The sequence below is a fragment of the Lagopus muta genome, chromosome 2 (assembly GCF_023343835.1).
Source record: "Lagopus muta isolate bLagMut1 chromosome 2, bLagMut1 primary, whole genome shotgun sequence".
NCBI lineage: Eukaryota > Metazoa > Chordata > Aves > Galliformes > Phasianidae > Lagopus > Lagopus muta.
In genome coordinates, this window is record NC_064434.1 from 18,369,911 (window position 1) to 18,395,581 (window position 25,671).

The following is a 25,671-nucleotide window of genomic DNA, read 5'->3' on the forward strand; positions in this document are numbered from 1 at the left end:
TCAAAACTAGGGAAAAACCACTGTGATCCAGAATATGTAGCTTGTGTAGCATAATTCCTTGCCTTTTGTACTTGCTATCACTAAGCATTAAGTTAACACTCCTGAAAATTTCATTTATATCTCTGTGCTCTGTTCTTTAATTATCAAAACCCCATTTCTTTCAGTGTTTCCACATAGGTCATGGATAACCTCTGGTCAGTATTTTCAGTATATCATCACATGCAGTATATTTGCCAAGGCCCTACAACAAAACAACTTGCTTGTCTTGAAGTAATTTTGTACATACAGCCTTGAATGCTTACCTCTTTTTCCAAAGCCACAATGGAGACATGGTTGTGGAAGATGGCCAGCCTGGACTGACATTAAACTGACAAGGTAATACCTTGGGAAACTGTTGGACATTGCAGACAGCACAAGGGGAAAATCGCCTGGCTGCTCAAGCCCATGGCTAATAACAATGGGATAAACTAACAGGCCAGACAGATGAGTAAGGTGTTTTAGGAATTCTACTTGGGTAAACAATGTCAAAATATAGTAAAAAAGAGTACAAGCTAATTAACAGTGGAGGTGGTATCACAGTTCGTAGTTGAAATACCCAAAGAAATGAGAAAAAAAACATAAAAAATAAGGACCAATGAATATATTAAAATTTAAACAGACTTTGACCAGCCTTTCTTATATCTCCAGGCCTCAAAAGAATAAACATCATCAAAAATTTCCTCACAGTGTAACTTGAGATTTAGTAATTTTTGTTTGTACTAATTGCAGTAACCATCTGTTGCAGTGACCTTTTAAGGTCAACTTAAAAGCCTTTTAAGAAGGCTGACTTCTGATGTACTGCGTAGAAGACAAACATTTGTCTTTGTCTTTTTCTAACAGGTAAGTTTTGTTGCCTATCTATCCCTTGCTGAGGCATCTTAATCTATGTCCTCTAGTCTTTCCTTGTCACATGCTGTGCTTTCATATATGTTGTTTCCAGATTTCATTTTTTGTATAATTTCTGCCAGAGGTCAAGAGCGAGCTCATGGTTTAGACAATTGTCTCTTTATTTACTGAAGACATTTTAGAAATATCAAAATTAAAAAAATGATCCAAACTCCTGTTGGTTCAATTAATGCACAACTGCATCCATTGCAGGTCTTGACTCTGGTTGTGAAGGCCAGTGAGTAGTTCTGGTGAAGTATTTCTGCGGTGAAAATATTGGATTCTTCCAGTGCTCTAAATTATTGACTTCTATAAATACTGAAAACCTTATAATCACTACAAAAGAGAAAATGAAAATACACATAGAGAGAGTTCACCTTTTCCTCCATCTGCAAAAATTGAAACAAACAAGGCAAAAGACATAACACGAAGCAGTGAAAATCTGTTTTATACCATAAAGACTATATTGTCCTAGTTAATATTTGATCAATATTTTCCTATTTCTACCAAGAAGAAACTGTATTGTTTTAGTGGAAGACAAGAAATGCTTCTATTAGTTTTAAAAAGATTAAAAAGAAACAGCAAATGAAATTTAATAAACTACTCTCAGAAGTAGTTTTTCTGTACTAAGAATCACATAATTTACTGTTTCATAAAAGGCACACAGCAATCCAGCAATGTGTCTCTTACAAAATTGAGTCCCCATTCTAATCGCCTGCGGATAACACAGAATCAAGTGGTTTCAAGTCCCTAGAGAACTGTCATAAATTGCATCAGGCTGAATCAAAAGTTACAGTACTTGGAAAATGGTGACTGTAAACATGCTTCATACTCAATAAAATAATGCACAACCTGGCTCAGCCCCCCTTTCTTCTGAGATCTACAGCGGTTATACAGCCACTTGGAGCCACAGCTTTAGCTGTGCTACTTACCAAATAACTTAAATTTTTATAATACCTGTATACCTGTTAATACTTCTACTTGCAGACAAACTGGCACAACACAGGCTGGGGTAACTCTCCATACAAGGGAAAACCCAGTGTTTGTTTTTGTCAGTCCTGTCTCAAATATTCAAGCCTGTCATTAAAGTTCTGATTCTGTTTTGTTATTCTCATACTCTGCACAGAAAAAGTGAGATAAGTATTACTTAATTTTAGGCACTTACTGTAGATGCTAACCTAGGAGGTTTCTCTTCTAGCGATGAAAGGAAAGACAGAAAAAAAGTTTCCTATAAGGAATAATTTAAAGAAGCAGTACCAAGTTCCTCATATGAATAACTCTGGAAGGGGATAATTTTCTGCACTGAGAGCCAGCTTATGGAGACTAACCTGCTAATTCAGGAAATCAAATGTCAGGCTGTATCACTGTCCTCAATATTTTTTAAAAAACAAGGAATTGCCATTTCATATTCAATACTTTTTCCCCTACCTTTCGTAATCAACAGTTTTTCATACGGACTTGATTAATAATTAAAAACCATGGCAAAGAGATCAATTAAATGCTTCCTTCTTATACAGTGTAGTATTTATTTTGGTTTGGGGACAATTGCTGGCTATCTGCCATACACAGAATTAAAGAGTGCATTTTTTTTCAGGTGCATTTTTTTTCGAATAGTGGCACAAATAGAACAAAATAACATCATGCGTAAGAACATGTCAATAGTTAAATATTTCTAATAGCTTCTAGAAAAGTATGTAAATTTACAAGTACGTTTTACAAATGACAAATCAGTGACATATAAAAGAGCATTCAATCTGCCATGTTAGTAACAATTATTTATTTATTCCCAGTAAGAAGCATTTTTTACTCAGTTTTTAATATCTGCAATAAAATTCTATAATAAATTACTTCAATAAAACATTAAATATGGAAGATACTTTGCATCATTTTCAGTTTTTAATCCACAAACCAGAATTTTTTAGAAAGTGCAAGGATTGGGCTCTTTCTTCCTGAGTAATGGTTCAATGCCAGACTGATGCTGTGAAAGCACCTATAAAGTGAAAATTTCCAATAAAATCTTCAAAGTGTTTCCCAAACTTACAGGATTAACCTGAAAAAATGCTAAAATTACGTTTTACATAGTAAAAGAAAAAGATCTGAAGTAAGAAGGTTTCCCAGTTTGATAAATTCATTTGAGACTTCGGGACATTTGGCTAGCAGGAGCAGAAGAAATAGCTCACCAGGCTGACCTTTAGAAGTCCCAGACAAAGGATGATGGCAAATATGCCATCTGCACAATATGACATGTTCAAAGCAGATTAGATCCATAACTTGTTGGCTAATTGTGCACTATGTGAGATTTAAGCACACGCTTAACTTGTCAGACTCACTGTGATTATACTACAGACAAACACACTTGGTGCTTTCCAAGGTACAGTTGTAAGTTACACTGTACCCCTCTGTCATGTATATACATCATGTACTAAGTAGAATTTAATTCAGAACTTAAAACCAAAGAAAACTTTCAGTGTTTGCTAATAGCTTACTGCAAATTTTGCAACTTAGCAATCATCAGAAAATGTGGATAACATAATGAAAGTCTTACCTGGTCTGAGGGAGAAGAGCATTTATTTGCCATTTTCATCTATAGAACAGAGAAGCAGAATACACAGTTATTAATAAACTGATGTAAAGTGTTTCTGTGATGCAGCTAGCACTGAGACAGTTACTAAACACTGCATTCACTTCCAAATAATAAGAAATTTAAAAATTCCATGCATAAATACTACATTATTGCTAAGTTTATAAAACAAAAGACTCAAAAGTTTTCATAAAATCCTTAATAAAGATATGCATTTTTGAATTTAAGTTTTCCACTCTGTGTAAAAATATTATACTGTACACACCTTACTTACAGCTTAAGACATGATTAGAGATGAAGCAAACATTGCTTAGAATTTCCTCTTAGTTACCATTCAGTATAAATTACTTATCTTTCTTCTTGTTTACTGTTCAGATTAGAGTTAGTCTGATTTTAGATTTTCTTTGGCAGATACCATTTGCAGAGATGAGTGGTGGGCAAACACTGGCAGATACTCTCTGATTTACGTGAAGTATTAGTAAGTATACTAACAGTATGGAATCTAAAAATAAGACTTAATTAGTGGAAATATGTATTCCTCTACATGCAGGGATAAAGACTGCAAGAACCGGAAAGATGATGAGTACCTCCAGTGACATTGTTGGCCTATGTTATAAATGGTGAAAAGTTTATGATAAATACCAAACACTACAATTATGCATGGGAAAAGCTACAATCGATACAGGAAAAGAGCAGAAGAAATCCAGAATCTTGTCTTGCATCCTGGCAATAGTAGATTTGTAAGATGAAATCTGGGGATAAGCAGAGCATGTTTGCAGTCACGTAGTTCTCAGCCTTCTTGCTTCCTTGTTCCGCCAGGAAGAGGTTAAAAATAGGAAAAGCAGTAACACTTAAGGGTGAAGATAAAGACAGTTTAATAAGCAAAGGAAAAAGGAAAAAAAAGAAGTGATCCAAAGGCAATCTCTCAGTGTCTGCTACAAGCAACCAGATGTCCAATTAGTCTCCCAGCAGTTATGGAAGAAAACCCCCCCATCTTTTCCCACTAACCCATACTTATTGCTGAGCACAGCATTGATGGTACGGAATATCTCCTTCATCAGTGTAAGTTAGCTGTTCCAGCTATGACCCTTCACAGCTTCTTGCCCACTCCTTACTGAGGGTGGTTCAGATTGAGAAAAAGATAAATCCTTGATGCCCTAAAGGCACTGACTAGCACCAGCCAAAACACTGATATCAACACAGATTTAGCCACAAATGCAAATCACTGCACCATGAGGGCTGCAATGAAGAAAGTTAATTCCATCCAATCCGTGTCCTGAAAATATGCACGGAAGCAGCCAACAGGCTTTGTGTTACAACTAATTGCAGAAGTTCCAGGATGTGCCAGGGTCTGTTGGAATTCTTGTGGGCTCTCTGAAGCTGTTTAACTTGTTTATTGATAAAATAACAATATACTGACCATGAGACTGTTGCTTATTTGGTTTTCACAAAGTACCATTGTGGAATGTAATGATATATACGTACACATAACTAATAGATGGTGATAGCAAGCAGTTATTTTGCATAGAGTAAATTATCTATGACTGCAAACAAAATGGCCCTAGAACAAAACATGAAGTATAAGAGGAGTACAGGACGACAGCAGGAGCCTCTACTGTACACAGACTAAAACCAAGGCCCTTGGCTAGATGAAGTTATTGGTCAGCCCTAATCTATCACGGTCCATCAGGACTCCTTCTCTCTGAATATTTTTCAGCCTATTTATATTGAATTGAGTGGTCAAACAGAACAGGTATGCTGATGAGAACAGACATGTGGGGCTAACTGCACCTCAGGGGTTGAGTTGGCCAAGGCTGACCTGCTGGGACCCTGGGGCAGCTGCCATGCCTGGCTGTCACCCTGTGCTGTTGGGAGAGCTGATCAGACTCCCAGAGGGGCCCCACCATGCTCTGCTGCACCTTCCCACCATCCCAGAGGAAGAATGGGAACAACCACAACAGACATAGGGAACTGCCTGCAGTTCATGTGCACCATAGCAAAGACAAGGACAAAGGGAGAGGACTGAAGTGGGGCCTCTAGCATGGCTCCTCGCAGCTCTCACACACAGCTCTGACCACAGCAGCTCAAGCCATGGTCCTGCATGGACTTGGAGCCCTGGGGAGAGGAAAAGGTAGAAGAGCTTCTTGGTGCTCTCAGGGCCCCGAGAGTATCAATACAGTGGGAACTCAAGAACCACACTCTGTAATGTGAGTATTTGTACAGGACATAAGGAAAAGACACCTGAAACACTGTAACATCAGTAAGAATACCATAAAACAATGCTCAACTTCAGCTACAGGTGATCTCCAGTGCTTCAGAAACAAACATATGCACAAAGTAACTACACAGGAGTCAAGCTACACACACAGAAAATATTATTTCCTTGTAAGTCAACTCAAAGACATCATAAATATTACAATAATATAAACTAGTGCAGATAATCAGAACTAGTGGAGATCATATCTCTTTCACCCTCCTCTATGGTTCAGTCAAATTACTTCAGCACTCAATGTAACAGGAAGAATTTTGCTACCTTGCTTTTTATTTTACTATGTTCCAATAAGCCTGGAAACCTAAGCATGAGACAGGCCATGCAGTTTTTCTGGTGAGTGAAGGAAGAGCATTCTCATCATCAGTCCAGACTCCTTCTGGTACAGGAAGTAATGCTTCCTATTCCACAGTGTTTCACTGCACAGCCTTAGCTCATTCCCTATTCAAAGCAGGGATGGCTGCAGCCCTAATGTAACTGAGGGGAGCAGAAAGATCTCCTTCTGCATCACGTTACATCAGGAGGAGAGAAAAGTATGCACTCTCCACTTTGCAAGGCAGCAGGTGCTCTCTATATCCCTGCACAGCTGATGCACTTAGACAGGAATACAAATGGAATAGGCAACACCTTGCAGGGACTGCATGAGTTTTCAGCACTGCAGTGTAATAACTGGAAACATCAGGAGGGGCTAAAACCAAAACCTTGGATCTTCAAAGACAGCAGGCAACTTGGAAGCATTAAGCAACTGTAATTACTACACTGTTTTAAATGAATACATACAGGGCAGGAACGGAATGGGGATGAAATCACTTAGAACTACACACCTAGATCTAAATATCTCCCAGGTAGGGATTTATCTCACTATTGACAATGTTAAAAATAATAATACTTTTACATCTGATATACTATCTTTCTAGTCAGCAGAGAGAGTGATAAAGATCTTGACAGGTACCTATTTCTTCTTTTCTGCCTCTAAAAGGGTTGTACACAATTGCTTACTGTTTGTCTAAATTTAGGCGATGAAATTCCTATCCTTATTGACTTCCCTTTATAGTCTCAATGGTTTGATAAGTAGCACTTTCAAACAAGATTTTCTGAATTTAACATTAAAAAAAAAAAGGCACCAAGAAAAAAGTATCATATTTTCATCCCATCAGTAAGACTGTTTGTAGTACTACCGAGACAGTCAAATTTTTATGTTGCTTCCTGTGTATTATAGACATTCAAGGATTTTATTTCCATCTGTATTTATCACACATATTATGTGTGTATGTTTAATGAAAGGAAGCCATCTGCCCTCTTTCTTTTTATATGTAAGTTCAAAGCTCATAATTCTTAAGTCAGAAATTTCTCTGTACAGTGATAGAATGTATCACTTATATACACCTGCACATTTAGGCATAGCAGAAAGTGTTTAAATACTACAACACGCCTTTTAAAAGAGGCAAATATTCCTGTCTTCAAACCAAATTTTAAATTTCTACCATCCTCCAGTGAAGCTGCTGGAATTATTTACAAAAACCATAAATACTGCTCACAGTGGCACAACTGTGTCTTAACTCACTCTCTTACCTGCTTGTAAATTACTCATCTATTTGTGATTAATGTACTGAAAAATAACAGCTTTAAGATATGCTGAAAAAATAGAAAAAAAACTTGAGAAAGTAGTAAATATAATAAGTCTTTTTAATGCAAATGAACTGACAGCATTAAATTTAGAATCATAGAATCACCAAGGTTGGAAAAGACCTACAAGATCATCCAGTCCAAACGTCCACCAAACACCAGTATTTCCCATTAAACCATGCTCCTCCACACAACATCTAAATGTTCTTGAATACCTCCAGGGTTGGTGACTCTACCACCTCCCCAGGCAGCCCATTCCAGCACCTGACCACTTTTTTGGAAAAGGTATTTCTTTTTTCAGGTGGCTTTTTTTTTTTTTTCTGTTTGGAAAAAAAAAAAAAAAAAAAAAAAAAAAAAAAAAAAAAAAAAAAAAAAAAGATCCATGAGTAAAGCTTTATTTGTTGAATAGCTGGCTACCTGAATGGTGCAAAGTAGAGGGAGAACTTATTCTAAAGAACTCATGTAAAAATCATCCCCAGCTCAGCACTGCCACTTCATCCTACAAAGAACCTTCTAAGTAAGCAAATAAGAACAGGAGTGAGAAGCAAATGCAGACTAAGTTGTTTCCTGTGCTTTTGAATTTGGCAGTTTCTGTTTTCAATCTCCCCTCAGTTTCTTCAACTATACCTCCTCCTGCGAGAAAAGAGGTGCATGAAGAAATAAATATGAGGTTCCGATTCACCGAAGGTAAACGTGGAAAGCTTGGGGATTGAAACACAAATGGCAATGATGGGGAAGATTCATGTGGGTGTAACAGCATGTGAAATACAAGAATATGAACAGACTGGTGAATAATTTGGGGCAAGGGTTCTTAGCAAAAAGCAATCCACTGCTTGTATTACTGTTATCGGGAGATTTCCCTAGCTGAAAGTACAAGGCATTGATCAATAAGCAGGGCTGGAAAGACACCCTTACCTCTTTCATTGTGTTGTAACATTCCCCGTGCTCCTGTGTTTTATAAGAACTATCTATCTCACAGCTTAGTACCAGAATCATTATTTCTCATCTACTGATTAACTCTTGCTAGATATACTAGCATCCTGGTGTAGCAACCTTACGCAGCAATGACTCTCCACATCTTCATTATTGAAAGACAATTTCTCCTTTCTATTTTATCCCCAGATAGCTTGCCTTTGCAAAGAAGCTAGATGTTTTAGTACTTCAAAAGAGTAGTCTGACATTAGCAGAAGTGTCATGTTTTGGTAGTTATTTTTATACTGCCTACAATAAGGTTGTCTTCTGGCATAACCGGGAGATCTGACAGAGAGCTAGCTGTTGTTGAACAAGACTGCTAAGTGGCAAAGTGGCAAAATAAATTATATAGAGAAAAGCGTGGCATGAAAGAGAGGGTGCCTGGCACTATGAGCAATTTAAGAACGAAAATTCAAAACGAAATTATTCAAAATGGTATGCAAAAGTACATGACAAATGTATATAAAAGAGTAGCATTAAGAGTAGCATAACTGAATTAAGAATGATTAAGCTGCAGGCAGACTGGATCAAGTCATGAAATGAATATTAGCAAAATCTAAAAATGAGCAGAAGTAAAATAGAAGAAGAGAAAATATTGTTTAAATACTTAGCAATGAAACTAGTAAGAACACTGGCATTCTTTATGCCAACAGTATCAGTGAGAAGGTCCATTGTGATTGAGTATTAAGCAAATAATTCATGTGAATATATAAAGGCATGGGACAATAAAAATATTTTAAGTATTTGGAAAACAATTGAATTCAATGTCGGCAAAATAAATAAATTAACTTTTAAGTAGATAAGGGATAATGTGAAGTAGTTTTTCAACAGGTAGTGATTCTCTTCAAGGACTACAGGATAGATGCAGAAGGAAAAAGGTAGGAGGAACTTCAGATTTCTGAACGATGATAACAGCAGTAACATTTTGTGAAATGATAACAGTGAGGTAATAAAGACCATCCAGAAGACTAGAAGACTATTCCAAGGGCCTTGCCCTTTTTGCTGTGGTGTCAAACACTCTGTGTCCCTTGCCCCTTAGAGGTGGGGAGCAGTCTCTTGCTGTATTTTGCTATACACTTAAGGTGCACTCCAACCTCATCTTCTTGGTCTTAAAAAAAGTAGTTTGCAATGAAATAGATACTATTATGCTATTACACCTCCTGTTTTGATTATTAGTAATTAAAACAGCACAATGTGCAGACCAGTCCAGTCACAGCACAGGCTACACATGTGACAGAGCCTGTCAAGCGCTAAATTGAAGAAATTTACTCTTTTCTAATGTGATTTGTACAGACTTTATATCTGACTGAGAACAGTGAATGCATTAATTTTTCAAGTTTGAAAAGAAACACACACAACAGCTTTCTTCCCTGAACGGCCACTTAGAAGAACACCAGGTGGACTACTTTGTTTGCACAATTCATTATTGTGATAGATAATTGAGAGGACCAAGAAAAATACTCAGTATAAAAAAGAGTATTGTTGCTGACAGGTTGCAAAACCATTAAGATATTGTGTCAGGACACACTCTACTGGGCATAGCACATTAGGAAAATAACAGACCCTTCCCATAATAAAATCTGCTTATAGCTGCTTTTTACTGATTTATTCACCTATATCCTTAAAGTGGCATTTTCTCACTTTAGAAAGTGAAAGAAACAGAAATGTGATTAGGAACTATAGTCTGGAATTGCTCTAAAAATATTCCCATATAATTTAGAATAGCAGAATTATCAAATAGCAATATCTATAATTTATAAAGAACATATCACAAGCAACTGTATTTCATTTTGTCAAATATATTGACTCAGTAATTGAATGTTAAAAAATAATTAATTTAATAAAAAAACTATTTTGGTCAAATGTGATTACAGGTAACTTTAGAAGACCAGAAAAATAACTTCTATTTATAATCTGGTTTGACCAAAGATTTATATTGAAACCCAATAAAAATTATACAGAATATAATTTAAAGAACTAAGCAACAATTACTCTAGAATAAAAAGTATCAACTAAAGATACCTACTCTATCAGATCATCTAAGCAAAATTACAGTCTGAGCACATCTGGAAAAAAAAAAAAAAAACAAAAAAAAACAAAAAGACTAAAACCAGTGCAGGCAGGGTGAGCTGCACACTTCCCTTCTCATCATTGATTTCTACCATTTCAGAAAGACTGAAATATATTTCCAATATAGAACATGCTTGAGTTGCCTGTTTAACTCTATAATTCATTCCAGGATCTTCAATAATTTCCAGTTGTTCTTCCTTGGAATAATAATGTCCTGTCCAAATAATGATTTTCTGTTTCTCCAGGGATTATTTAATACTTATGCTTGCAACAGCAAATGCCACATATAAATTTACAGCCTTAACTTACACCAGGATAAGCACCCTTACACTTTTGCAGAGAAGGATGAAATAATGTGATTTTTAATAAAACAACTAGAAACTTACAGAGGTAAAAAAACCATCTCCCAGTAAGCCACTATAAGTCGCACTTCATTAGCTTCTATTCTATTCCAGCTACTAGCTAGAATTTCCACACGCCTACTTCAAAATCAATACTCATTTTAAGAATGTTTTAATTGCAAAAATATTAACACAAACTATTTGGTCATTTCTAAAGCTCTGTGAAATGACTAGGAAGGATCCATATTTTTCCTTAAAAAGGCTTTAAAATCATAGTTAAAATCTGAATTTTTTACTGTTATTTGTTTTAACATAACACTGCAAGTCTTGAAAACTTCTTACTACTTCTGATTGATCAGACAACCACTTCCTGGTGCTTAATTTGTCCTTTTCCTTCCCATTAGAACACATTTTATATGTTTATATGTTGTATCTCACGTGTGAATTGTTTTCTGCCCTTGGAAAATTAGATATAATTTTACAACATCACAGACAAGAAAATATGCAGAAAGTAACATACATTTTGCAGTGTCAAATCACTGATGTTAGTTGATATTGCTCTCAGCCAGTCAGCACTCTCCTGGGCTGTATAAAACTGAAGTATCCCAGTACTAACTCCATCGAGTGCCAGCACTTCAAATGCATTAGATCTGCAGTAAGAAGAAATATATCCATAAAGGAAGATATGTCAGTTTTCTGAAACTGTCCAATATTTCTCAGTGTCTACAATATCTTAACAACTTCTGAAAAGTCTTGAGGTTTGAATTTACAAATCAAAATAAAGGCAACAAAAAGAAGGATAATAATGGACAGTATCAGGAGCAACACATAAAATAAAAGCTTTATCTGTACAAGCATCTATATGTGCTGATTATTTACTTCCCTGAAGTACATAGACTACATTTATTATTTCTGAACATAGGGTATTGTATTCAATAAGTATGCATTAGATCTTTTTGAACAAACATAAACATTATTGAAACCAAAATGCCTTTTCCTCTTCATCGTGTTTTGGTTTCATTTGCTAGTAGCATATATGCTGCAGCAAACTGCCTTCTCCAGTTTTAATGTCTATGATTGCTATATTTTCTATATAAAAATCTAAGCAACATTTCCTTTAAATTCTTTTACGATACAGAAATTTAAAGATTGTACTCAAAAAATTCTTTAAATCATTTTTGAATGTAAGGAACTTTCTCTTAACAGCATGTACATACGCTAAGATCCAATTGCATTTTATTCAATTTTTATGCGTACTTTCTGTATTTACAACAACTTTGTTCTGCAGATACCAATATCTTCCTTACTGTCTGCAGTATATTCAATACTATGCATCTATCTCTGAAATCCCACACATCTGGATGTTGGTGGAATGCATTTTCACATACTAAGACTATTAAAACTTTCAGAAGGAACAACACAAGTTTATTGGGTGGTAGCATGGAAGTACACCATTCTTTAAAATGTATGACATGCAATAGTTTCATCAATTAAACTTCAGAAAGCTGCACAGGTGACTTCAGTGCCAGTGGGTGTCATGATAATTAGATTTCATTTATATCCTTTTATAGAATCACAGAATATCCTGAGTTGGAAAGACCTGTAAGGATCATCAAGACCAATTCTGGGCTCGACACAAGACCATCTCAAAATCAGACCATACGTCTGAGAGCGGTCTCTAGACAGTCCTTGATCTCCTGTAGCTCAAGGCTGTGACCATTAATATAGGGAACCTGCCCACTACCATCTGGTGAAAAACCTCTCCCTAGTCCCCACCTGACCCTCCCCTGACACAGCTCCATGCTGTTCCATCAGGTCCCATCACTGTCACACAGTCCACATCACTGTGCAGAGCTCAGCGCTATCTCTCTGCTCCCTGTGAGAAGTTCAGGCCACCACGAGGCCTCCCCTCAGCCTGCTTTGCTCTGGGCTAAACAAACCAAGGGACTTCAGACCCTTGTCATATGTCTTCCCCTCTAGACCCTTCCCCACCTTTGTAGCCCTCCTTTGAACACTGCCTAAGAGTTTCATTTTCTTGTAGCGTAGCACCCAAGCCTGCAAATGGTACACAAGGTGAGGAAACACCCGTGCAGTGTAGGGCAGGACAATCCCTTTCCTCATCTGGCTGACAATGTCATGCTCAATGCACCCCAGGAAATGGTTGGCCTTTCTGCCTGCCTAAGCACACTGTTGACTCATGTTCAGATTACTGTTCACCAAGATCCCTTTCAGCAGGGCTGCTCTCTAGCATCTTATCTACCAACTTGTACTTATAGCCACTGTTGTGCTTAAGTATCTGCTGCATTTACACAGTTGATGTATTTATATTTCTGTGCTATACTGCTTTATTTTTGGAGCTAAACTAGAAGTAAACAAACTTGAATCAAGAGCACTATTAAGTTGTGGGGTTATTTAACCTGTGATTCTCTTATCTAAGGTGAAGTTCTCTACTATTTAATTTATAATAAACATCAGCAAAAGCATTCAAAGTGACACAGAGTGGTTAACAAGCAGTTACTCACTCATGATTTACTGAAGGAGTCATTAAACTAACAGTCATAATAGAGTTCTGACGATGAATGTGAAGAATTAAAACTACAAGCTTGCTGAAAACAGTAATATAAAATACCCATCATATACAATATTAACAAGACCCCAAATTCTAATAGACACATATATACATCAGCTGATATACTTTATTGTTAAAGTATAAAGTGGTATGCTTGCAGCTAGCAAAAAGTCCTTTGTCTGCAGGATTAAATCCATAACAGCCGATTCCCTTGTCTTCCTTTCATGATAGAATTATCATGGTATCTACTAAGACTTGACAGCAATGGCACAATTCTATGTCACTTTCATTTCAGCAGATCTGTTTCGCCACTTTGGAAAGAAAGAAAAGGTCAAAACAAATCCTTATATTGTCTTCTGGTGAATAATTGCCTCTTAAGAATACAGTTCCCTTTATCTAAAGCTCTCAAGAAGATCCCAACAGTGCAGTAATGGAAGTACTTACGGTATGATCTCTTCAACATCTGTCTGAGATGGGAGATCTATCTTTGCCTGTGCACTGATACACAGAGGAGCACGGAAACAAACTATCTACTGCCATAAAAGGAAGCCATTCACAATGCCTTCTTTAGATAATATTCTTACAAAAAGGCAGAACAATCCAGAGCGCTTAACAGAGGCAAAAAAGCAGTCAGTTCTCCACTGAATCCACAGGGTCCCCAGATAATAACTCAGTTTCAAAAGATGCATAGAAGTATGCAATGTGAATTCCTTATCCCAGTGGCACAAAGTTATACAAGTTACTGATGAAATGAATTCTTAGGAGAACGACGAATGCAGCTAACACAAGCAATCATGTAAAAATCATGTTTGAAATAAAAATCGCTAGTCCCCGAGCAGACCACAAACTGCACACAATGTTTTAGATGCATGTATTTCAGATGCTACCTCACGAACAAAACACAGAAGGGAACAGCAAGTCCCTTGACCTGCTGATTTCGTTATTAACTGCAGCCCCATTGGTGGCTACCATTCATCACTGAAAACACATACAGCTGACTCATGCTGTAACCTGATTCTGCTGTGCTGGTGGTCACATAGTGTGGTGCAGGAGACTGGGGCCTGTGGGACCCCTGCTGATCCCACTGTGCTGACCAAGGTAGAAAACTGCTTTTAGCAAAAACCAGTACTTCTGAAGCAAGCAAATGAAATGGAGACACCTGCTAGACACCAGTGCTAGCAATACAGTGGTTTTGCTCTCCAATTTGCTCAACTTTACTGTGACTATTTCTTGTTTTCTATTACAATTGTTTCTCTCTACAAAACCATTATGTGTTGCTGTATGTAACTGCAACTTTTCAGACACTGTGGTCTGAAAAGTGTACTGCATAAAAAGCAACAAGTAAAATCAAACATCGAAAGTAAAACAAAAGCTGAACAAAATGATGAATTTTTTGTTTCCACTTTAAATGAAACAAATGATAAATAATGCAATCACCAAGACAGCACTGGAATTCAGGAGGTAATAAATTCTAGAGGCTTAAATACCACGCTTTTCTCCATTTCATCAAAACAAACATGGAAAAAACAAGTGACCAGTAAACACCTACTCTGGTTAAATGACAACAATAAGAATTCCACTGAGTATCAACTAATAATAGGTTTGGGATGTCTCAGGATACAATAAAGGTGCATCATGAAATGACGTGGTTTTTTTGTTTTTTTTTTTGGTGTTTTCTTTTTGAGATCTCAAAGCCATCTTAAAACATAGATCAGGGAAATTCCCATGTCTTCTATTCCTCCAGTTATTGTACTATTGGTGAGGGGTCAATATTGGTGAGGGGACACTATTGATGAGGGGTCTGGAGCACAGGCCTTATGAGGAATGGCCGAAGTAGCTGGGATTGTTCAGCCTGGAGAAAAGGAGGCTCAGGGGAGACCTTATTGCTCTCTATAACTACCTGAAGGGAGGCTGTAGTGAGCTGGGGGTTGGCCTCTTCTCTTGTGTAACTGGTGATAGGACTAGAGGGAATGGCTTCAAGCTGCATCAGGGGAGATTTGGGCTGGAAGTTAGGAAATACTACTTCTCTGAAAGAGTGGTCAGGCACTGGAATGGGCTGCCCAGGGAGGTGGTGGAGTCACCGACCCTGGAGATGTTCAAGGAACGTTTGGATTTTGTGTTGAGGGACATGGTTTAGTGAGAACTATTGAAACTAGAACCAGAAATTAATGGACTGGAGTTCTTAAAGCCTGATAGTTTGAAACAGCAGAAAATGAATACTGAGTATAACTTACATACAACTATATATAGGGCTAGCAGGCTACAAATCTGAAACTGCAAATACCAGCAAACACAAAATACAGGGAAAAAGCACATAATGGAAATCAGAAATGTAGGCAGTAATTTCTCTGTCCTCTTACACCGACTGTCATTTCAAATACACAATTAATGATACTAACAAGAATTTTACCCAACTTTGAAGTCACTACCAAAGCTCATGGAACTCTTCCCTGCATGAAGCACAAGACAAAATCTTTCAGAATACTAAAGCTTCCATTTCCAAAAATGCATCAACTATATGGAATTTTATCTTCTATACTATTTCTTCATCACAAAGCAGCAATCACTGAATATATCAATTATATCTTACTGTTGAACTGTTTGAAGGCTGAGGAAACTGGAGGCCTGTCAAGGGTGCGTTTCAACATCCAATGTAAGATACCATTTCTGCTTATATGTAATTTTTATGGGGAAATGAACAAATGCTGCAGACTTAAAAAAATATCTTGGATAGATAGAAATATTTTCCTTTTAATATTTCATTTAACACTATTTTTTTTTAAAGCTTCCCTCTCTCCCCTCCCCCCATCTTTCTCTCTCATACTGCACCTGGCTATGCTATTTTTAACTCTAAATTGCATGAGTGTAAATAATAACAATATCAATAATGTTTGCTTTTCTGAAATTCTTGAAATTTAAAGTGAATTACCCTCACATTTCTTCATATTATTTTCAAACTTGGATCCCAATCTGTAACTGCTTCCTGAAAGCATTTCCACTAAACAGCAAGAGGTGCTATCTTCTATGTTTATATCTCACATTCACGGTGAACTGATGAATGAACCTGCATACCTGTCCGTTAGTTTGTCTACTGAATTAATTTATTTTAATAAAATAAAAACTATCTTAGCAAGAATGGCAGAGAAATAAATGGGCATCGGTAGACTTAGTTCTCTTCCTATTATTGACACTTTTTGACAATTAATGTTAATAGACTTTAATAAAACATAAAATGGCCGCTGGGAGTTCAATACAGAGCAGTTAGCAAATAAAGGGATGTTACATCAAAATACTTTTCTAAGAGAAAATATATTCTCTGTGTTATCTGAAATGGGAAAAGCTGAATGTTTATGTTATTGGAGGCTAAGGATTTCAGCAAAAGACATTTTAAGATTTTCAGCGTCTGTGGCATGTGAAACAATCTTTCCTTTATTTTTATCTCAATGTACTATTGTTTTCCTTAATAAAAGCCTAAATGCCAGCCTGACAGCAGCTGTTTCATCTCAAATTTACTATCATGCTGATGCAGACAGACGCATTTGATCAGCTCTGAATTTCCTCAGGTCATAACTCAGTCTTCCTGTTTCAATGATTTTTTGATGTCTGAATTCAATTTTTATTACTTTTCTTACGGTGTTTTCTAGTGACTTGTTTACATTCCTGTATGCGTTTCTTACTAGCATTTCTATTTAGCCTGAAGTTTTATGGATTATGGAATGGAAATTCCACAAAAGACAATTGTCTGAATTAATCTCTTTGAAATTGTGTTTAAAAATATGGATTTTAGTACTGTAAAAAATATATAGCCTTATGTATTAAAAAAATTTGACAGTTTCTTACATAATCAGACAATTAACAGAAACTATGAGGCTAAAAAGCTACCAAGGTATTAAACAAACTTGGATTGTGTATCATATTTGCTTTTTTTATGAAGAATTTGCTTACAGTATTGCAATGTTGTTTTATTTTATATTAAACACAGAATAATGAAGGAAGACAACTTGGAAGTGTCACAGACATTTTCTCTCTACAGATATTTTCTTTATCATTGTTCCACAGCAGCTGTATTGCATTAGATTTGTAATAACTCTTGCAGAAGAAAAAAGCAGAATGAGATGGGATGGTTTCAGCATTGATTAGGCCTCTTACCCTGTCCCCCATGAAATCCCACAAAAGGTTACAAAAGCACTGCTGATGGGAACTGACAAAGGTACTGTTGCCCACTAAAGGAGAGAAGAGTAGGATTTAGGTGTGAGATATTTGGCTTTCTTGAAGAGAGAAATAGCAGTGGAATTACAGTCTGCCAGACAGCATGCTTTACTTGTACTAAGTAGAAGCACAAAGAAAAATGTGCAGGAGCCATGCTGAAAAACAGAATCTGCTGGAATGACTGAGAGCCACATGTGGTGTCACTGCATGACTGCCCTCTCCTGAAAGCGACTCCGCAGAGAAGGACGTAGGGGTCCTGGTGAACAACAGGTTGGCCATGAGCGAGCAGGGTACCCACGTGGACAGGAAGGTCAATGATATCCTGGTTCCATAAAAAAGAGCACAGCCCAGCAGGGTGAGGGAAGTGATCCTCCCCCCCCCCCATACTCTGCTCTGGTGAGTCTGTATCTGGAAGATTGCATCCAGTTCTAGGCTCCTCAGTCCAAAAGACAGGGATCTTCTAGAGACTGTCCTGTGGAGAGCCACAAAGGTGATGAGGGGGCTGGAGCATCTTTCCTATGAGGAAAGGCTAAGAGACCTGAAATGGTTCAGCCCATGGAGAAGACTGAGAGGGCATCTTATCAGTGCCTATAAATAAGTGAACGGGAGGTGTCAAGAAGATGGGGCTGGGTTTCTTTCAGTGGTGCCCAGCAACAGGACAAGGGGCAATGGGCACAAACTGAAACACAGAAAGTTCCACATGAACACGAGGAAAAACTTCTTTGCTTTGAGGATTACAGAGTTTTGGAACAGATATTTACCAAGACAGATTCTGGAGTCTCCTTTTCTGCAAAATCTACCTGAATGCTACTGTGCAACCTACTGAAGGGAACCTGCTTTTGAAGAGGGTTGGACACAAGATCAAGGGATCTCAAGAGGTTCTTTCCAACTCCCAAGATTCTATGATTCTGTTATACTCTAAATATCTGTTCTCCTTTGTAAGTCTGCAGGACAGTGGTATCTCAGAGATATTCTGTGCCTAATTACAGTATGGACCTTATCCTCCTGCTGCTATCCATCTCAAGGCTTCATTAGACTCCCTTGGAAAAGTAGTTCATAATTTCTTTATCATAGTAGCAACACCAAAGTTCTTTCATCCTTTTGCACTTTGAACTATTATGTTACATTCCATTTCCAATTATCTTAGCCTTTCATAACATAGTCATAACTCCTCTTCTGTACTGATGTCACCATTGATTTTAAATAATATACTTCTGTTTTCTTTATAATCAAGTATTCCTTAAGAGGCAACAATGTCCCTTCAAACCTTTACTTTCTTTCTCATCTTACCTGTTATCAGGTGTTACTCACTCTCTCACCCTACTGCTGCATTTCAGTTTGGCTGTGATATTTCTTATGTAAATATTCATTCTTGTTTAATTCTTCTCCTCATATTCGCCCTAATCTTTAAGAAAAAACTACAATCAAATACTAATTCAGTTTTTGTAACTCAGAGAGAATATGTTTAATTCCCACACCTCAATCAAGATGGCTTATTTCATTATTTTCTTAATTAAATACATAAATAAAGGCTTTTTGTTATCATACTGAAATGCTAAAATGGGAAATAGAATCTCTCTGAAAGATTCTCTGTTAAGAATATAGTGAGCCAATAAAAAACACACACAAAACCCTGGAACAATACACTGCAGTAATTGCAATCACCAGAATACCAGGAAACAGAAATTAATACCAAAATTTAATTATGTTGTTTTTGTAGTTGGGATCATAGTCACAAGAACATCTAGGTCCTGGATAAAGTAACATCTAGTTCACCAATTTCTTCTATTTAAATTCCATCCTCAAAACAAGAAATTATTTTTCTTTCTCTACACTCATAATGTACATGAAGTTATAACTACCTACACTTAAAGTTCCTGTCAATACAGAAAATAAAAATTATTATCTAAGACTATCTAGTAACTGCTGTAAGCACTAGATATTTTCAAATAAGTATTTAAACATCCTGTAAGAAAAATAAAAATTATAAATGAATGGTACTACATTCTCCAACATCTATATTACTATTTTTTTTTAGTATTAAAAATTTTAAAAAGCCCCAAACTACCCCATGAACAACAAGCTCTTGGGTGAGCAAGACATACTTATTTCACTTACACTGAATTTACTGATGAACTCCAGCAGTGAAAAAACGCTATGTACCCACACATGGAAAAATGGCAAGAACTGCAGAATGATAAAAGTAGCAGTGCTATATTGTAAAGGCAAGGTAACAGTAATTAACATAGTAAGTAATCAAAAAGAAGAAACTGAACTCACATGTTACAAACAAATATACTCTAATGACATCAACAATATCAATTACACTAACCGAAGGGGATTTGGGTAGTCAATACACTTATCTTCACACCTACTGAAGATATAACTATAAATGTGGGAAAGATTAATGGCAGCCAGCAGGTCAAGGGAAGTGATCCTGACTCTCTAGTCTGCACTGGTGAGACCTCACCTGAAGTACTGTGTCCAGGTGTGGAGTCCTCAGTACAGATCTGAGGTAGAGTGCATCCAGATGAGAGCCACAAAAATGATCCAAGGGGTGGAACACAAGGACAGGCTGAGAGAGCTGGGGCTGTTCAGTCTGGAGAAGAGAAGGCTCTGGGAAGACCTGAGAGTGGCCTTTCAGTATCTAAAGAGGGGCTCTAAGAAAGAAGGAGACAGATTCTTTAGCAGGCTCTGCTGTGATAGAACAAAAGGAAATGGTCTCAAAGTGAAGGAAAGGAGATTTAGATTGGCTATATAATTTTTTACAATAAAAGTAGTGAAGCACTGGAAGAGGCTGCCCAAAGAGGGGGTGGATGCCTCGTTCTCAGAAATGTTGAAGGTTAGGCTGGATGGGGCTAAGAGCAACCTGTAGGTGTCCCTGTTCACTGCAGGGGAGTTGGAGTAGACGACCTTTAAAGGCTCCTATCAACTTAAACGATTTTATGATTCTATGAAAGAAGATGAGGAACATCAGATACAATTTTTGTCTTTCCTTTGAATTATGCTGTGATTGGGATATTTTTCTTTTGTTTCATTACATGGAAGAGACACTTCATACTCTTTGCAATGTATTTATTCTTCTTTAAGTATAAGGTAGGAAAAACATCTATTTTTTTTTTTTTATTTTTGAAGTATGTCTGCTACTGACAAAATCTATCAGAAATATACTTGTGTTGTTAAATCACCAGTCTTCAGTCTTTGTTGGAAAAGTCAAACGAAAAATGAAATGTAATGAAACGTCAAAAGATAACTCCTTTTTCTTTCACTGAAAAAAAAAAAAAAAAAGAACAACAGTTGAACAGATACAGATGTTCCTGATTATCTCAGGATACAAAAGGTAAAAGTATGTCCTTTCTTGCCAAAGTTTCTGGAAAATTCCAGTGTATTTAAACTGAGGTAATTAAAAAACATTTTTTAACCACAAAGGAAATAATGTTTTAATCTACTGAAATTAGACTACATTCGATCTAAGTCACAAAAATTTATACTATAGTCTAATAAACAGCACTAGATATAAAACTTATTTCTAGTTGAAATACGGTCAAAAATATTGAGATAGATGCTGGCATGCTATACATTGTTATACTCTGTATTTTTTAAAGTAAAGGCAACAAAAATATGTTACAGTAACGTATCAGATTCTGTTTGACCTAACAATAAGCAAATACCAAAAGAAGCATTACAACAAAACAAAGTCATGAAGAGAACTTGAGGGAGACAAAATGTGAAAAAAACAATACATAGACTCACAAACTCAATATTGGAAAAGAAGGTATTTTGTTTATGTATTTATGCAGATAGATTCCAAGTAAATATTCAGAGAACTGCAAAAATTGTCAGCTGGATCCATGTTACATTCAGGGAAATTGGCATGAATTCATTCATACGTGAAAGAAAGCAAAGGAATGTAGGTATGATTGAAAGGAGGACTGTTATCCTGTCTGATGTCACCATTTATACTTACAATCATGTGTAGGTTTTATTTCATGCAAAGCAGACTCTTCATTTTAGAGAGCAGTTACTGAGATAAATGTTGTAATTTATACTTATATGAGCATGGATAAACATAAAAGAAAGACTGCAAGTAGGATAATACTAAGAACATGAATATGAATTCCAGAAAAGGAGAAAATGGGGTAATAGTAATCTGGTTCTATTAGATAAGAATAAACACCTTGCCCCCAACATTGCCTGGTCGTTATGCCCAAGGCCTAGTGCATACAGTGAGGTGCAAAAGACCCTGTCCTCTGGACTGACAGCAATCAAGATTTTACCAGAGACAGTTAATGACCACCACACTGTCTCAAACTGTGTGCTCAGAGAACTAATGGAAGACCTCTACTTCAACAGAGCCAATTCTAAGATGTATACTATAACCCAGTCATCTTACCCCATAAGTACCAAGCAGCCTAAGAATCTCTTTGAGATTCCATCTTGCAAGCAGCTGGCTGCACACCAGAATCTCTCCTTGAATAGAGTCACCTCTTGAGGTTGAGGTTACTTAATGCTTGCACAGAGATTAAACTGAGACATAGTGACACCTTGCCAACAAATCCTCAGTAAGAGAGTTATTGTTTTTTAAAGCTACACTTGCTTGGCTAAGATTTGATCTTAGATTTTTACATCCTCCACCTGGTAGCAAATAATGAAAGATATATAGCCATTTTGAATCTTTTTAAGTCACTGCCATCACTGTTCAAGTTACCATGTTATATCTATTTTATATTAACAATATCTTTCTGCTTTCCTCTTACAAGCAAAGTGTGCAGTGAACATGGGAATAACATTTGTAATTAATCTCACAGTGGTATTTCTTTAATGCTGTTTTAGATATTCTTGTTGGATGACAAAAATACACAAGGAATGTTTAGTACAACTAAAACACCATAGGATGCTGATAGTCTTTATGAAAGGATTCCATCTTATTTTGGGCTGTTTAATAACAACAGCAAAGATAACAGAACAACAGTAATAAAGGAGTGCAGTGTACATGAAATATATATGAGAGCCAGACGCTTCACAAGAGAATGCATCTGTCCAGGACTGGGACTGAAAGCATTAAGCTCCTCCTTCCTCATGTGAAAAATATTTGTATCTGTGATGAGCTGAGGGATATAGCAGCTAGGCATCCACACAGCTGCTTACTTCCCACCTCCAGCAGGACAGATGAGAGACCTGGGAAAGTGTGAAAACTTGCAGGTCAGGATAAATATATAAATTATCTTAAAAGCAAAAGAAAGAATGCTTCATGCAAGCATTGGTCAGCAACCAAAACACTGATGCATTATTTATACTGGTCTAGTCACAAACTCAAAACACAGCACTGTATGGCTACATGAAGGAAATTAACTCCATCTCAACCAGACCTGGTACAGTATCAGACTGTATGTTACCTATAGGCATTTTCAAAATGCACAAATTTGAAAGGGTTGGACCAAATGAAAAAGTCAGTTGAAGGAGGAACGAAGAAACTGATGGGGGCATTCAGACTAAGGATGCACAAGAATTTAAAACATTTTTGGGCAATTTATTATTATTGACTTGTGATGCTTGAACACTTATTTGACTGAATATTTGACTAATTGCTAACCTTTCTCAAGTATATTGTTTACTGAAGTTTCATTAAATTGCACTTTATTTTCACATATTTCCCAAAGCCCAGGACAATCTCCTCTGCTATCTTATTTCATATATGCTTTATGAACTACTGTCTAAGTGTGTGAGATGTGGCAAGATTCTACAATCAAAAATACAACGGAGGAGAGTATACTCTGCCAAAAATCTGGTGTCAATATGAGTTTCTACATGGCATAGTCATGATGATTGCGCAGTATGTTATCATTTGTAAAGAAAAAGGAATGTTAACTGACATTATCAAAACCTGAGAATAAAGAATTATTCTATTACAGAGATACAGAGTGAAATGTTTGTATCTTAAAAATTAATTCAAGTGATGGCAAACTTAATGTCTGTGCAAACTGCTGATGCTAACTGAATTCCCAAGATAAAATAGGTTATGGAAACATATCTGTGGGAGCTACACTTATGTTCCTTTTTTTTACTTTCTCTTTGGTAATCACCATACATGGTGTTAATCTCAAGAGAAAATGGACTGTACAGTTTTAATAACGTGACTTTCATATCTCCACTCAAAGAGTTCACACATAACCTACACTTCACAGCAAAATATTATGTACAGCTAACTCATGCAGTGCTTTCCTTTTTAGATTACAAACCTCAATTTATCTGTTCCAGTTTTGTACCTCGAGATTCGAGCCATTGACAAAGGAACTGATAAGGTGTCTAGCCAGCGCTTTTCGTATTTTGGTTCATTAGCTATGGGCGAAGAAGGTGATGATGGAGCCTGTACAGAACAAATGAGAATCAGTAAGTACAGTCTACAAGACAACACAGCACAAAATCCATGAATATGCCTCTCTAGCTCTGCTTGTCTCAGAAATGAACAATACATGCAATAAAACCATTCAAGAAAATCAAGTTTTAATAGAGAAATAAAAATAATCATTTATGTAGAAAGAAACTATGGCTACCTTGATACTATGCTTGTCCATTTTAGTATTGCCTTTACACTAAATATATTTATGTTTTTGTTAATATTTATAACTGACAATAAGAAGGACACTGTTTTGTTTTAATCACACACATATTGATTTTTTGCTAAACACAACATAAAACACTTTTTTAGTTTAAACTAATTTTATCTGTGCAACCCCTTAACATGTCTCAAATAATCATCAAAGAAAAAGACACAATAATATCCGAATGAAAGGACTATAGTAGTCGTTAAGAAGACTGGTTTATTATTTATTTAACTGACTTTTATTCATAGTGTTATTTAATAGTTGAATTAAAATTTTGAATTCTATGATACCTCTATCCATGTATGAACTGCAGAATTTTGAAATTTCTCCTCTGAAGTTTCCTTTCAAATGCTTCTACTTGAAAGACAAGATTGCTGATGCTATCTAAGCAGTATAGAATATCCTGATCTCAGAACAGTGAGAACTCACTTTTATGATCTACTTAATTCATGTTATTAAAACATATAAAAGAAAATAAAACAAACGTTTACAAATGCCACTGCAAATTACACTAGAGGAATTGGCCCATATATTAGTTAACTCTGGAGTAGAGATTATATAGAGATGGTTCAGCCTGTTTATTCATTCATGCATCTTATGCCTTGCGACTAACTAGTTAACTAATGCATGAAGGCAACACAGTATTAAATGTGTTTAAAATAAAATATTTATAGAAGTTCAAAAGTTGTTATAGAACTACTAACACTAAAACTTGCAGGGAACTTCAAAGAGATATACATCTTAGTCAATATATAGTTGCATAATATGCAGTTTGTGCCTTCTGAATAATATCCATTTACACCAGTCTATCAGGGACTGAAAATACAGAATCATGTCCAAAGTGTGAAGAAGCAAAATTAAAGGAAAAAGGGGTAAAAAAGAAAAGGAAAAAAGGAAAAAGGAAAAAGGAAAAAAAAAGGAAAAAGGAAAAAGGAAAAAGGAAAAAGGAAAAAGGAAAAAGGAAAAAGGAAAAAGGAAAAAAGGAAAAAGGAAAAAGGAAAAGGGAAAAGGGAAAAAGGTAAAAGGAAAAAGGAAAAAGGAAAGAAAAAGTTACGGAGAGACAGAGACCAACTAAGGGACAAAGAGAAATAAATGATGGTAACTGGCTTTGTTTGTAAATGATTTCAAAACAGCTTCTACAGATAAAGATCAATTAAATTAGGAACAGATTAGAAAATGATGGAAACTAATGCTCAGTGTACCATTCAAAATTTATGATCATGATTATGAGCATAAAAAGGCTTATTAAATGAACAATAGAATGAGGTAGGAGTTTCTTACTAAATGCATAAAAATAATAAAGCTGAAATTTACATTAATATTTACATCTCTGCAGTACCATAATACCTGCACGTTTAACTTCATAAAGTTAGTTGTTGTAGGCACAGAGAGGCAAATGAGGAGAATTCAGAAATACAAATTCAGGTCAAAGTCAGGCATCTGTGCTATCTATATCTGAATTGAAATTTGTCCCAGCTTGTACAGAGAATTTAGAGGTAGAAAAG

At 36.2% G+C, this 25,671-nt stretch overlaps 1 protein-coding gene across 1 annotated transcript in view; it reads right to left on the reverse strand.

The window, feature by feature from the left end:
- The window catches only part of SNTG2 (syntrophin gamma 2), a 144,051-nt gene that overhangs the window by 53,562 nt on the left and 64,818 nt on the right, over nt 1-25,671 (reverse strand). The window contains exons 9-11 of the mRNA XM_048934715.1: nt 23,801-23,928; nt 11,304-11,433; nt 3,470-3,508 (exon numbers count right to left, since the gene is read on the reverse strand). Coding sequence (XP_048790672.1) covers nt 3,470-3,508; nt 11,304-11,433; nt 23,801-23,928 — 297 coding nt within the window. The remainder of the gene's footprint in view (nt 1-3,469; nt 3,509-11,303; nt 11,434-23,800; nt 23,929-25,671) is intronic.